The sequence below is a fragment of the Blennius ocellaris genome, assembly GCF_963422515.1.
Source record: "Blennius ocellaris genome assembly, chromosome: 23".
Classification (NCBI taxonomy): Eukaryota; Metazoa; Chordata; class Actinopteri; order Blenniiformes; family Blenniidae; genus Blennius; species Blennius ocellaris.
The window spans coordinates 18,384,807-18,398,559 of NC_137672.1; the positions used below are offsets into that span (position 1 = coordinate 18,384,807).

The following is a 13,753-nucleotide window of genomic DNA, read 5'->3' on the forward strand; positions in this document are numbered from 1 at the left end:
GTCCATCTGTTTATCTCTTCTTCTTCTTCTGCTCTTCTTCTTCTTCTGTTCATCATCCATCTGTTCATCTGTTCTTCTCTTTCTGCTCTTCTTCTTCTTCTCCTCTCCTTCTTCTCTTCTTCTGTTCATCTGTCCATCTATCTGTTCTTCTCCTTCTGCTCTTCTGTTCATCTGTTCATCCATCTATCTGTTTATCTGTCCATCCATCTGTTTATCCATCTATCATCTATCCATCCATCCCTTCAGCCTTCCATACATCATTGCATCTGTTCATCCCTCCATCTGTTCAATTCAAATAACTTTATTTACCAAAAGCGGGTCGACGGATATCGTTCTTCATTCACCTAATGAAAGGATGAATCTCTCTCTCTCTCACTCTCTCTCTCTCTCAGAGCCGGCGGGCGGCGGAGCGTCCTCCGGGCGGGGGAGGAGGGGGGTGGGGTCTGGGCCCGGTCAAGGAGCACGGCGTCCTGTTCCAGTGCAAACCCCAGAACTGGAGCGACCCCAGGAAGCCGGCGCCGACCATGACGTACTGGGTGATCGGGTGAGTCCGGAGCGCGCCGCCGCTTAACGCCGACCGCCCGCCGTCTCACTAATTGTGGCGTCTTGCTAATCCAGGCGGATGCTGCTGGAGCCCGTCCCCCAGGAGTTCTACGTCTGCTTCCACGACTCGGTGGCCGAGGTGCCGGTGGAGATGGCCTTCAGGCTGTCCTTCGGCCTGGCGTCCTGAGAGGAGAACCCAAGGTTCCACACCGCCGCGACGGACACACACACACACACACGCTCACATTGGTACTTTTCATTTATTGTTAACTTAAAGTTTGTACAGATTTATTTTGTAAATGGCCCAAAAAAAAAGTTGTTAATAAAAAAACACAGGTCCTCGTGACCCTGGCTGCTCGTCCACCTCGGGAAAATACTCAAAAACTTACATTTCGACACGATCGGATAGCGCGGATGTGATAAATACCGAGCGACGTCGACTTTTCCTACATTATTGTTACGGGGTTATATTTGTGCCAAAATTGTGAGCGAGCGATGGGAACATGTGAGCGCAAAAGAATTTATTGTGGAAGCAACACTAATAGCGTTTTGAGGAAATATTTAAATTGCGCAAAGAAAAACATTGACATTGCGCTCAAAAATCATTTCTGCGCTCAACCTCTCTCTCTCTCTCTCTCTCGCTCGCTCAAATCTCTCCACGTCCACGCTCAAGTTCTGCTGTCCACCAATCACAGAAATTGGGGGGCGGGCGTTTAATTCTGATTGGCTACTTCGGATTCTGGACGTGCCTCATAACCAACGAAGAAGAAGAAGAGAGAAAAACATGTTGTAATCCAGGATCGTTATGTTTATTTCTGTTTTCCCTCGCAGTTTGTTTTTCTCTCTTCTTCTTCTTCGTTGGTTACGAGGCACGTCCAGAATCCGAAGTAGCCAATCAGAATTAAACGCCCGCCCCCAATTTCTGTGATTGGTGGACAACCGTGTCTGTCACGTTTGGGCTTTGCACATGAGAGAGAGAGAGAGGAGAGAGGAGAGAGAGAGAGAGAGAGAGAGAGAGAGAGAGCGAGAGAGAGAGAGAGAGAGAGAGAGAGAGAGAGAGAGAGAGAGAGAGGAGAGAGAGAGAGAGAGAGAGAGAGAGAGAGAGAGAGAGAGAGAGAGAGAGAGAGAGAGAGAGAGAGAGAGAGAGAGAGAGAGAGAGAGAGAGAGAGAGAGAGAGAGAGAGGAGAGAGAGAGAGAGAGAGAGAGAGAGAGAGAATCTGAGCGCAATGGCAAGTTTTTCTTTGCGCAATTTAAATATTTCCTCAAAACGCTATTAGTGCGTTTGCACAATAAATTTTTCCCCGCTCACATTTCCCCATCGCTCGCTCACAATTTTGGCACAAATATATAAAACCCCGTATATTGTTGAGATTCGCTAAAAAAAAAAAAAAAAAAAAAAAAAAAAAAAAAAAAAAAGACGTGGGGTTCAGGCGGCGCTCTGCGCCAGCAGCCAGGTTCCGGCGGTAGCACTCCAGGCTGCAGAGCGGGACGCCCGTCGTGGAGCAGCGGTACCTCCTGGCGTTGCCGCAGCCGCCCACGCCGCAGCCGGCCGGGGGGCGGCGGCGGAGGGGCGGGGGCCGGGGGGACGACGGCGCCGGGGCGGCCACGCCGGCCGGGTAGGAGATGGCGAGGCCCCGGGCGGAGTCGCTGTAGCGCACGGTGGGACACTGGCTCAGCCGCGCCTTCTTCTCCTTCAGGCTCTTGATCTTGGCCTTGCTGGTCTTGGTCAGACGCTCGATGGTCTGGTTCTTGCTGTCCTCCGCCTTCTTGGCCGCCTGCAGCCGCCGCTTGCGGGCGCGCTCCTCCCGCTTCTGCATCATCTCCGCCGTCATCTCCTTCTCCTTGTAGCCCATCGGCAGCTCCAGCAGCGGCTGGCTCTGCTGCTTGTGCAGCAGCGCTTTCTGCAGACGCGGCGGGGCGAAACGGGAAAATAAACATGTTTTGTGTGTGAGTGTGAATCGTGAAAAATCACATTTTTGCTTTTCAAAATGCATCTGAAAGTGTAACTATTTAATTTTGATGTTGTTTTTTTTTTCATCTTAGAAAAGTTTGGCATTTCAAAATACTGAAACCGATGTAGTTTCACCGTCGGGCCAGTAGGTGGCGCCGTGTGTCGTTTTTATAATGAATCCACTCACACATGCGCACAGAGAACAAAATGCTATAAACATGAATCATACGCTTTCTAGTGGACAGACCACCGAGTTGGGTTGTTCTTACAGATGACTGTCAAAATAAAAGTCCATATTCTGATGGGAATTGGTGCTTTTATTTTAATTTTTATTTTACGCAGACATTCCAGTTGGATCGTTATTACAGGTGACTGTCAAAATAAAAGCGTTAGAATATGGACTGGGACTTGGTGCTTTTATTTTGACAGTCACCTGTAATAGCGATCCAACTGGAACGTCTGCGTGTGAGCATTGTTCTTACAGGTGACTGTCAAAATAAAAGCACCAATTCCCAGTCCATATTCTAATGGGAATTGGTGCTTTTATTTTGACAGCCACCTGTAATAATGATCCAACTCGGTCGTCTGTCCACTGGAATGTCTGCGTATAAGCATTGTTCTTACAGGTGACTGTCAAAATAAAAGCACCACTTCCCATTAGAATATGGACTGGGAATTGGTGCTTTTATTTTGACAGCCACCAGTAATAATGATCCAACTTGGTCATCTGTCCACTGGAATGTCTGCGTATGAGCATTGTTCTTACAGGTGACTGTCAAAATAAAAGCGCTAGAATATGGACTGGGACTTGGTGCTTTTATTTTGACAGTCACCTGTAATAGCGATCCAACTGCGTGTGAGCATTGATCTTACGGGCGACTGTCAAAATAAAAGCACCACTTCCCAGTAGAATATGGACTCGGAACTGGTGCTTTTATTTTGACAGTCACCTGTAATAATGATCCAAGAACAACGCTCATACGCAGACATTCCAGTGGACAGACGACCGAGTTGGATTGTTATTACAGGTGACTGTCAAAATAAAAGCACCTATTCCGAGTCCATCTTCTAATGGGAAGTGGTGCTTTTATTTTATTACTATAGAAAACCCCATGTAGGGTTGGATTCATTTAACATCAGACCCACACCGCTGCTCCTCCTCCTCCTCCCCTTCCTCCCTCCTCCTCCTCCTCCTCACCTGTCTGGCGGTCAGCAGAGACTCGTCCACCTCCTTCTTCAGCTCCCCGTTATCGTCCAGCTCCCCTTTCTCCAGAGCGTCCAGCCACCTCTCCTCCTCATCCACCGGCGCCCCCGGCATGGAGTCCGAGTCCATGTCGGGCATCGGGGACGTGGCCAGGTTGCTGTCCTCGTCTGGACAGGAAACACCGTCTTGTTGAATGTACTTAAAAAATAAAAGTTCTTCTATTCACCTACAACTCACCAAGCCAGGCTCGGTACTGCTCCAGAGGCACGGACGGCTCCTCGTCGTCCTCGTCCTCGTCGTCCTCATCGTCCTCGTCGTTGTCGATGATCATCAGAGGGGACGGAGGGCGGGCCACGCCGGGGTGGACGGTGAAGGTGGGGACACTGGTGCAGACAGACAGTCGTGACTGGTCTCATGTTCGGACCTCTTGGCTGTGTGACGACCGTCCCCACCGGGGGGGGGGGGGACTCACCTCTTGGTCCCCAGCGTCTGTCCTCCCAGCTTGATTTTGAGGCGGAGCTGCGGCGGCGGCGGGCGAGGCACCGCCACGGGCTCGGGCGGCGGCGGCGGCTCGTGGAAGCTGTGGTGTTTCCTCTTGTGCTTCTTGTGCTTTTTGTGTTTGCGCTTGTGGGCGCCGTGCAGGCTGGAGACGCCTTCAGCTGCAGGGGACGGGACACCAGCGAAGACATGAAGACAATAGCATTGCACAACATTAAGACGATCCAGAATATAGGATTTTCAAGCATATACTGTATCTTTTGACTACAAACCTTCGAATATAATAGACAAAGTGACAATCGACTCACATCTGAGACACATAAGTGTATTAAAGTAAACACATTACTGTTCAGCAGAATGAAACAGTAGATTAAACACTTCAAATCACCTCACTTTGAAACCCAGACTGAAATCTAAAACTCGACAATGTGCTGTACTCACCGAGGAATCTGGGGTGCATCATGTCTTTTCTTTTCCCCATTGAAGCAACAGGGGGGGTCCACACCTTATGAGAGAACAGCCAGACTGCAGCTACATGTTATTATTTAGTAAACAATGTACTGTGGCTCAACTTAAACCCGGAGTTAACGCGTTTTAAACACATTCAAAGCGGCTCGTGTCTGAACGCGATGTCTTCTGAAAAGAAAGCCTGAGCCCAAAAACTGCGCAAAAAGCCCGCAAAACTACACAATTAGTGACGAGCCGACGCTCAGAGGCTCGCATGTTAACGGTTAGCAGGAGCTGCTCAGACGCTAACAACACGGAAGTGACGTCGTCTTCTTCCGGAATCGACTGCCCTCTCGCGGAGGACGCCCGAATAAAAACAAACGTTTCAAAGCGTAAAGATATTTATTTTAAAAAAATTTTTAGCTTCTATGAAACAGAGAAGATTAAAATTGATACCCAAGCTTCCACATAAATAATACTAGAGAACTAGAAAAAGCACAAGAATAACAAGCGTTGTTTATTTGACATACTGGGTAATGTAGTTTAACAACGTCCCGCCGCTGCGGAAGTCCCACAAGCGAAGAACTACATCCCCCAGAATGCACCGCGGCTACTCGGCCGGCAACGCAAGGTCAGTTGTTCAACCAGACCGAGTCAATTTCTGCAACTACAGCCGAACTACACGCGTGGAATCTCTGCAATTTTAACTTTGACTTGTCCGCGGAAGTGTTACGCGGTGTGTTTGCCTGCGGCGCGTCTCCTAACGGGATCTAGAGTTTATAAATTGTAAGTTTTGAGCTCGTGGTTTCTGTCGCGTGTCAAAAGCTGAACTCGCCCAAACGTGTGCAGAAACACGCCAGATGTGTCACGAATGTTTGTTTCGGCTCGTGCTTTGGTCGTTTGTGAGCGTGCATATTAACTTATGTGTCGTAACACGTCGTTATAAAGCAGCGTCGGTCAGTAAAACCAGTATTTCCACCAGTGTCGCGCTGCTGCTGCTGCCGCTGCAGCAACAGGTGCGAAGTGGACGATCGAGATTAAAGTTGCTGACTTCACCTTAATCCCGGTTCTGTATAATCTGACAGGAATCATGAATTATGCTCGGTTTCTGACGGCTGTCAGTGCAGCCAGGAAGCCGTCCCCCATCAGGATGCTGAGTGAGTTTCTGTTTTTACTACTACTTCACAGAGTTTTATGTGGAAAGAAATAAAACTGAAACAGCGTGAAAACTTCATGTCTAATTTGTCTATACAGCTTTTTATTAGTTGCTCCTACAGGTATTGTGATAATGATCATAAATTGAACAGATGAGGAAATTCAGGTCAATATAATGTTTGTATTTGAGTAATAATGATGCTTAGAACTATATAAACTTCTCTTTTTTAGGGATTTGTTTATACATTTCTTTTCAGAGAGACACAGTCACAAATGTGGACAAAAATCTTTTAAAACAGAAACTTTTATTTCACTAAATTTGAGCAAATACATAATTCTGACCAGATTGACAGTAAAATAGTCTGACATTAAGAATCAGTCTTCTTGCAGCGGATTTTTCTTTTAATAAACACTTATGTTATTAGTAACTAGTAATATTTACACATATAATTAAAAAAAACAATCATTTTGAGCCGATATTACTGTAAATACTCTGCATTCATTGTCTTAATCAGTGCATTTTACAGCAAAACAATGAGTATTTGCATGTTGCTTGAATATAATTAAGCTTCAGACACAGAGTGACGTCTAACAAGTCCCTGACGAGTAGAATAGTTTTGCATCTTTTCTCCAAAACTAACCAGCAACAAGCAAATTGTTGAAATTTCCAAGTGAAACATAGATTTTTTTTAAAAAGTTTTCATTAAAATTGGCTTTAAATTAAGATTGTAGTCATTTATCGGAAACAACTGTGGTTTTTATGAAAAATAAAATCAAATGAGCATTTTTCATCACGTTTAAAACAAAAACAACCTGTAAAGTTTGAATTAAAAGTTTATTAAGGCACTATTTTCCCGGGGAAAGAGGAAATATGGCTGAACTCGATGACGACGGTGGTGTGATTCCTGCTCGCCCGTCTCTCTCTCTCTCTCACTCTCTCTCTCTCTCTCTCTCTCTCGTTTCCTCCGTCAGCTGAGCTGCAGCAGCGCTCGCCTCCGTCCCTCATCTCTCTGGCCGGCGGCGCCCCGAACCCCGACACCTTCCCCTTCCAGTCGGCGACCATCCAGGTGAAGGGCGGCGGCGCCGTGACCTTCGACGAGGCGGCGATGAAGAGGGCGCTGCAGTACTCGGCGTCCAGCGGGTGATTGTCTCCTCACACGTGGGAAATTATCCAATTTCACATTTTTTTCTAAAAAAAAACATTTGCTCTCACAGCGACAGTGTGTTGCAGAGTCATCATGTATAAATACTCTTCACCACTAGAGGGCAGCACAGAGCTTTGCCAGTGAAATGTAAAGTGACAGACGTCAGTGTGGTTCATCTCCACCTCCTGCTACCATCTTGTATCAAAGTACTGTGTCAGTGACAGTGATGGAGAAGTTTTTGAAAAGGAAGAATGTGAACCAGGATCTCAGCTCTTCATATATCAGGTCCAGGTTTCACACTGAGGGAGGCACTATTAAAAAAAAAAAAAGACATTGGGGAATACTTTTTTTCTGTATTTACTTGATTCCTGTTGATAAAACTTTGATGAGAGTGACTTTGATGTCTTTGATGAGAATGACTTTGATGTCTTTGATGAGAATGACTTTATATTGTTAATAGAGGCTACAGAGTTTAACATTTTAACATTTTCAGGTGGTGGTGGTGTGCCTCCAGAGTTTTCCAAAGAAAAAAGTGTTCCTTGGCTCAAAAAGGTTGAAAAACACTGTCATAGATTGTGGATGTGATAGAGCTCCCCCCATCCCCCCCCCCTCCCCCCCTCCTCCTCCCAGGATCCCCGAGCTGCTGACGTGGATGAAGGACCTCCAGAAGAGCCTCCACAACCCGCCGAGCGCCGCCTACAGCGCCGAGGACGGCCAGATGGACATGTGCGTGACGACGGGCAGCCAGGAGGGGCTCTGCAAGGTCGGCGCTCACAAAACCACACGGGAGCTCGTCAGGCTCGTTTCCTCAAGTCGTCCGTTAGAAGTTTTTCTGCACTTTTTAGATTTAGAGTTGAGCTGCGTCGCGCTAACATGTTTGGACCAAACTCGACGGTTGTGCTCATAAACCTACGGTGGCCCTGAAGTGCAAACCACAACAACAAATCACTAAACACAACAACAAATTCAAAAACACAACAGCAAATTCAAAAACATAATTTGTTGTGTTTTTTCATTTTTTATATATTTTCTTTTTGTTTTTGTGGATTTGTTTAATCAAATAGCTGAAGATAAATTATGTAAAAAAAAAAAAAAAAAATCACAATTTTCGAGTATTCCAGTAAAGGGTTAAATATATTGTTCATACAATTATAATTATTCTGCTCATCCCACAAAAAATGTTATCGTCACGCTGAAACAAACAATAAATTTTTGTATGATTTCTCTCCTACAAAACTCTTTTTAAACTCTTAAAACATTCAATACTTTTGTTTTCTATAACTGAATGAGGTTGACGTGTGTGTTAGGTCCTCCTTTATTTAATGTCGTTCATGTGGTTCCAGGTGTTTGAGATGTTGGTGAGTCCCGGAGACAACGTCCTGCTGGACGCGCCCACGTACGCAGGGACACTCGCAGCGGTGAGAATATTTATTTATATCTATTTATTTATTTTACACTCTGAAAGTTCATCCGTCCACCTGGACGGATGATAACCAGCTTCAGAGTTTGAGTTTCTCTCTCTCTCTCTCTCTCTCTCTCTCTCTCTCTTTCCCTCTCTCCCCCCCCCCCCCCCCTGCAGCTCCAGCCACTGGGGTGCAATTTAATCAACGTCCCCAGCGACCAGCACGGCATGATCCCGGCGGCCCTGAAGGAGGCGCTGTCCCGCTGGGACCCCGCCGAGGTCCACCGGCCCGGCAGCACGGCTCCCCGCCTCCTCTACACCATCCCCAACGGGGGGAACCCCACCGGGGCCTCCATGACGGCGGAGAGGAAGAGGGAGGTGTACGAGGTCGGGGCTTCGTTTTCATTATAACCCTTTTATTTAGTTTATTATATTTATAATTATTCTTTTATTTATGTTTATTTATTTATTTGTTCATTTCTTTATTTTTATTTATTTGTTTGTTCATTTATTTATTTATTTTTATTCATTTATTTATTTATTTTTATTCGTTTACATTTATTTGTTCATGTATTTATTTTTATTCATTTATTTATTTATTTGTTCGTTTATTTTTATTTATTTATATTCATTTATTTATTTGTTAATTTATTTATTGTTATTCATTTATATTTATTTGTTCGTTTATTTTAATTTATTTATATTCATTTATTTATTTGTTAATTTCTTTGTTTTTATTCATTTATTTATTTATTTGTTCATTTATTTTTATTCATTTATATCCATGTATTTATTTGTTCATTTATTTATTTTTATTCATTTATATTTATTTGTTCATTTATCTATTTATTTTTATTCATTTATATTTATTTGTTCATTTATCTATTTATTTTTATTAAATTTTATTTGTTTATTTGTTCATTTATTTTTTTATTCATTTATATTTTTTTATTTGTTCGTTTACATATTTTTTGTTTTATTCATTTTTATAAATTTTTATTTGTTCATTTATTTTAGTTTTTTAATTAATTAATCAATTAATTACTTAACTTCCTCCCGGCCAGCTGGCGAGGCAGTACGACATGCTCATCATCGAGGACGACCCGTACTACTTCCTGCAGTTCGAGAAGGTAGAAACTGCCGACGAGTTCCTCCGCTGAGGCTGTTGGGTAAAAAAATAAATAAATAAACAACTTCATTTTGTTTTGTTTTGTTTGTTCCTCGCAGCCGTGGGCGCCGACGTTTCTCTCCATGGACGTGGACGGGAGGATCATCCGCACCGACTCGTTCTCCAAGATCCTGTCGTCGGGGTGAGCGACGGGATTGTTTCAGTTATTATATAAATATATGATAACTAATACAATAATAAAATGACTTATTACTTCAGAACTGAACCAAATACAGTAAACAATGGAGGTCAAAGGTTAAATGAGTATAAACAGTCGTGAGCAGCTGCTTGGTTACTTTATAAAGTATTTAGAGGAGTACTGTGTCTAGTAATCAGATTACCTCTGTGTTCCAGGCTGCGGCTGGGCTTCGTGACGGGGCCCAGGCCGCTGGTGGAGCGGGTGGTGCTGCACATCCAGGCCTCCACCATGCACACCAGCACCTTCACCCAGGTGGGGAACCGGCGCCGCCGCTCCGCCCCGCTCGGCGTTTGATGACAAAACGAGCTCCGGCTCTTTTTAAAAGCGGCTCGTCTGCTTCCGTTTCAGCTCATGGTGTCGCAGCTGCTGCACAGCTGGGGGCGGGACGGGTTCCTCCGTCACATCGACGGGTATCTGACCTCCGACCGAACACAACTCGGGAAGTAAATAAACACCGGAGGAGTAAATAAAGTTGTTGTTTTCCTCGTTCCCCTGCAGGGTGATTGACTTCTACAGGAAGCAGCGTGACGCCATGATCGCCTCTGCAGACAAGCATCTCAAGGGTTTGTCCTTTCTTCAGTTATATTAAAAACAAAACACGCAAAATAATCAATATTGATGTTAAATATCAAGTTGAATGAGACGAGTCTCATCGTCCAGCTGAGCCCAGTGTGTTTCGCCCTGCAATGCAGGTTTCTGCCACAAGGTGGTACGTTGAGTCACTGAAAAGCAGGTTTAATCTGTATAATGTAATAATGGCTCATAATCTAATAACTTCAATATGATAGAAGTTTTAGTGTTGCTCATGTCGGGAAGAAAAGTGTCATTCTACCTTTTAAAATAAGATTAAAACAAATGGAAACACGTGGGAATAAATGATTCGTACACATATTTAGTGAAACCGAGTTTATTTATTTAGAAGTAATTCCTTTCCTACGTTTCCTAGAAAATCCGTCAACGATATTAAACTAGTTCACGCAGATAAAAAAAAAAAAAGATCCTTTTAAGTATTTTTCTACCGAATAAAAAACAAAACTGTTTTAATAAGTTTCTCACATATGAACAAAAAAAACATGTCAAAGAACCTGAAGAATTTTTTTTTTTTTTTTAATGCTGCGCCGCAGAAAAATTATTTGTCAAAAATAGTATCTTAGATGTTTATTTTTGTGTTTTTATTAAATACGACAGGTTTTACTGAAAAAGTTTTTTTTTTATGATCTATTAATTCCAGCCGTTTCGTTTGAAAATATTTCATGGCTAAAAAACACACGCAGTAATTTAACTCACCTCTAGGGGGCGCGGGTGCTACTTTTAAACAACCATTAGTTCGGCTTTATGATAAAAGTGTTTGAAAACTTATTATTAAAACTGAATCATATGCTTTTGTATTATTACTGTTAATTATTATCTGATTAGATTTATTTATTTTTTTAATGAAATTAAATCAGTAATTTGCTGGCGGAAGTGCACAATTAGGAAAAGTTGCCGTCTCCACCTAGTGGTCACTTCGGGAAGTGCAATTTAATCCCCTCAATGGTGTGTGTGTGTGTGTGTGTGTGTGTGTGTGTGTGTGTGTGTGTGTGTGTGTGTGTGTGTGTGTGTGTGTGTGTGTGTGTGTGTGTGTGTGTGTGTGTGTGTGTGTGTGTGTGTGTGTGTGGATCCTGCTGAGTGGTGGAAACTGGTACGAGCTGCAGATGTGAAATCCTCTTATATATTTGGATTTATTTATTTATTTATTTATTTATTTATTTATTTATTTGTTTATTTATTTATTTATTTATTTATTTATTGAATAAATTCAGATTTGGCTGAATGGCACAGCCCGTCTGCCGGAATGTTCCTGTGGATGAGGCTGAAGGGAATCGCCGACACGCAGCAGCTCATCATGCAGAAGGCGCTGGAGAAAGAGGTGCACACACACACACACACACACACACACACACACACACACACTGAACAGTCGCTCGTCTATAAAACCCCAAACAGCCGATGAGACGCGTCCCGACAGGAGCAAACCGCCGACGCCCCGAGTTCCACGTTTCAGAATGTTAAAATGTTTCAAAATGTTTCAAAATGTTTGAGAAGTATCAGAGCATAAAGCAGGTTGTCATGGTAACGTGTGTTGAAGGTGCTGCTGGTTCCTGGATCGGCCTTCATGATCTCCAGCAGCGACGCCTGTCCTTTTGTCAGAGCCGCTTTCTCTCAGGCCACGCCGGAGCAGATCGACGAGGTGCACACACACACACACACACACACACACACACACACACACACACACACACACACACACACACACACACACACACACACAGAGAGAAAAACGTAAACAAGTATAAATGCCCTCATGTAAACACATACAAACCTGTATACATGCACACACACGTAGACAGACGCACAAGTAAACATGCGTAGATGCAGATGTACACACACACACACACACACACACACGTAAAAAGACACACAGACACATCTACATACACAAAAAAACAAGTAAACACATACACACATGTAAAACCAAATGCAGCCACACACAAACGTAGAGATGGATCACACACACACACACACACACACACACACACACACACACAGATAATGCACACACACATAAAGACACACAGACACATCTACATACACAAAAAAACAAGTAAACACATACACACATGTAAAACCAAATGCAGCCACACACAAACGTAGAGATGGATCACACACACACACACACACACACACACACACACACAGATAATGCACACACACATAAAGACACACAGACACATCTACATACACAAAAAGACAAGTAAACACATAAACGCATGTAAAACCAAATGCAGACACACACACGTGAGCACACAGGTATAGATACACATAAACACAAAAACAAGTATAAACACACACAAATGTAGAGGTAATGTGCACACACACACACACACACACGTACACAAACGTAAACACACGTAAACACGCACACAAGAAAACACTCAGACGCATGTAAACACACGTAGATGCTGATACATACACACACACACACACACACACACACACACACATAATGACACACAGACACATCTGCATACACACACAAAAAACAAGTAAACACACACCTGTAAACAAATACACACAGGTAAAAGACACACACATACTCCTATAAACAGAAAAACACCTGTAAACACACACACACACACACACACACACACACACACACACACACACACACGCTGCCCCCCTGACCTCCGTTTCTCCCTGCAGGCCTTCAGGAGACTCTCGTCGCTCATCAGAGACTCTTTATGATTGAACATTCGCTTCATTTCCTCTCCTGGTTTTGTTAAATTAACTTTTCTGCTCCGACAAGAATCAAACTTTAACGTAAAATAAAAACAAAGTAGGTCACGACTGGATTATTGCACTACGAGGTCCGGAACCTCAAATCCTAGAAACAAATCCCATTTCATTCAACGTTGTCAAGGTTGTTGTCCAGACGGCGACTCGCCGCTGCCCCCTGTGGCGGGAAGAGGTACTGCAAGGCCCGGATGCAGCTTCAGCTTCACGTCGACAATAAACAGATGAACCGACGTAGAAATAACCACAATCTTACATATTCTATCTTTTGTACGGAAGATTTCATGGCGTCTTACAGAAAATAGTGTGTTTTAATGAGGAGCACAGATGTTTGTTTGTTTATTGACGGCCGGCTCCCCGCCGCGCCTCAAATCAATATTTGCACAGGTTCAGTGGAATCGAATGTTTCTTTAGCGCCGTTGAGCAAACGGCCTCGTCGTGTGGAGTTTACAAGGAGATCGTCGACTCGTTCACAGCCTCCTGACTGGAAGAAAAAACAAAACAAGAACGACACTCCTGTTTCTGCTTCTGGGTCAAAATGTGCGCCGTTGTTGCGCAACGCAGGATTTCACAATAAACTGTTGGAACTGCAGGTCGTTGCTTGTGCTTTTCATTCCTGTGTTGTTGAAACGGCTTCTTCCTCTTCCTCCTCCTCCTCTTCCTCCTCCTCCTCCGATAATTAAATCCAAACTACATATTTAAGTTTAT

At 43.8% G+C, this 13,753-nt stretch overlaps 3 protein-coding genes across 5 annotated transcripts in view; 2 read left to right on the forward strand and 1 right to left on the reverse strand.

The window, feature by feature from the left end:
* The window catches only part of intu (inturned planar cell polarity protein), a 20,789-nt gene extending 19,232 nt beyond the window's left edge, over nucleotides 1-1,557 (forward strand). The window contains 2 exon segments of the mRNA XM_080519015.1: nucleotides 393-544; nucleotides 619-1,557. Coding sequence (XP_080375141.1) covers nucleotides 393-544; nucleotides 619-730 — 264 coding nt within the window. The 3' untranslated portion in view covers nucleotides 731-1,557.
* aadat (aminoadipate aminotransferase) lies at nucleotides 766-13,637 on the forward strand. 3 transcript variants are annotated; one of them, XM_080519320.1, is made up of 14 exons: nucleotides 766-792; nucleotides 5,729-5,800; nucleotides 6,771-6,939; nucleotides 7,574-7,706; nucleotides 8,287-8,361; nucleotides 8,523-8,732; nucleotides 9,410-9,475; nucleotides 9,573-9,655; nucleotides 9,868-9,964; nucleotides 10,061-10,122; nucleotides 10,211-10,275; nucleotides 11,515-11,621; nucleotides 11,841-11,942; nucleotides 12,956-13,637. In XM_080519320.1, the coding sequence occupies exons 2-14, from the start codon at nucleotides 5,734-5,736 to the stop codon at nucleotides 12,995-12,997; spliced, it is 1,278 nt and encodes a 425-aa protein (XP_080375446.1). In that variant the 5' UTR covers nucleotides 766-792; nucleotides 5,729-5,733; the 3' UTR covers nucleotides 12,998-13,637. The 3 variants fall into 3 exon arrangements, with proteins under 3 accessions (XP_080375446.1, XP_080375444.1, XP_080375445.1); XM_080519318.1 differs by lacking the exon at nucleotides 766-792 and adding an exon at nucleotides 5,255-5,274; XM_080519319.1 differs by lacking the exon at nucleotides 766-792 and adding an exon at nucleotides 5,292-5,429.
* On the reverse strand, nucleotides 1,970-4,925 carry ino80b (INO80 complex subunit B; the record flags this gene model as incomplete). The annotated part of the gene is given in 6 exon segments (XM_080518881.1): nucleotides 1,970-1,990; nucleotides 1,992-2,444; nucleotides 3,693-3,865; nucleotides 3,936-4,081; nucleotides 4,171-4,357; nucleotides 4,638-4,925. Coding segments are annotated over 6 exon segments (1,020 nt in total). The 5' UTR covers nucleotides 4,678-4,925.
* Nucleotides 13,638-13,753: the final 116 nt, after the last annotated feature.

Bases quoted from the DNA above. Each gene is read 5' to 3' on its own strand.
- aadat (XM_080519320.1), top strand. From the start codon at position 5,734: ATGAATTATGCTCGGTTTCTGACGGCTGTCAGTGCAGCCAGGAAGCCG. The intron at 10,276-11,514 runs GTTTGTCCTTTC...GAATAAATTCAG, and splicing joins TGCAGACAAGCATCTCAAGG to ATTTGGCTGAATGGCACAGC. The intron at 11,943-12,955 runs GTGCACACACAC...TTCTCCCTGCAG, and splicing joins CGCCGGAGCAGATCGACGAG to GCCTTCAGGAGACTCTCGTC.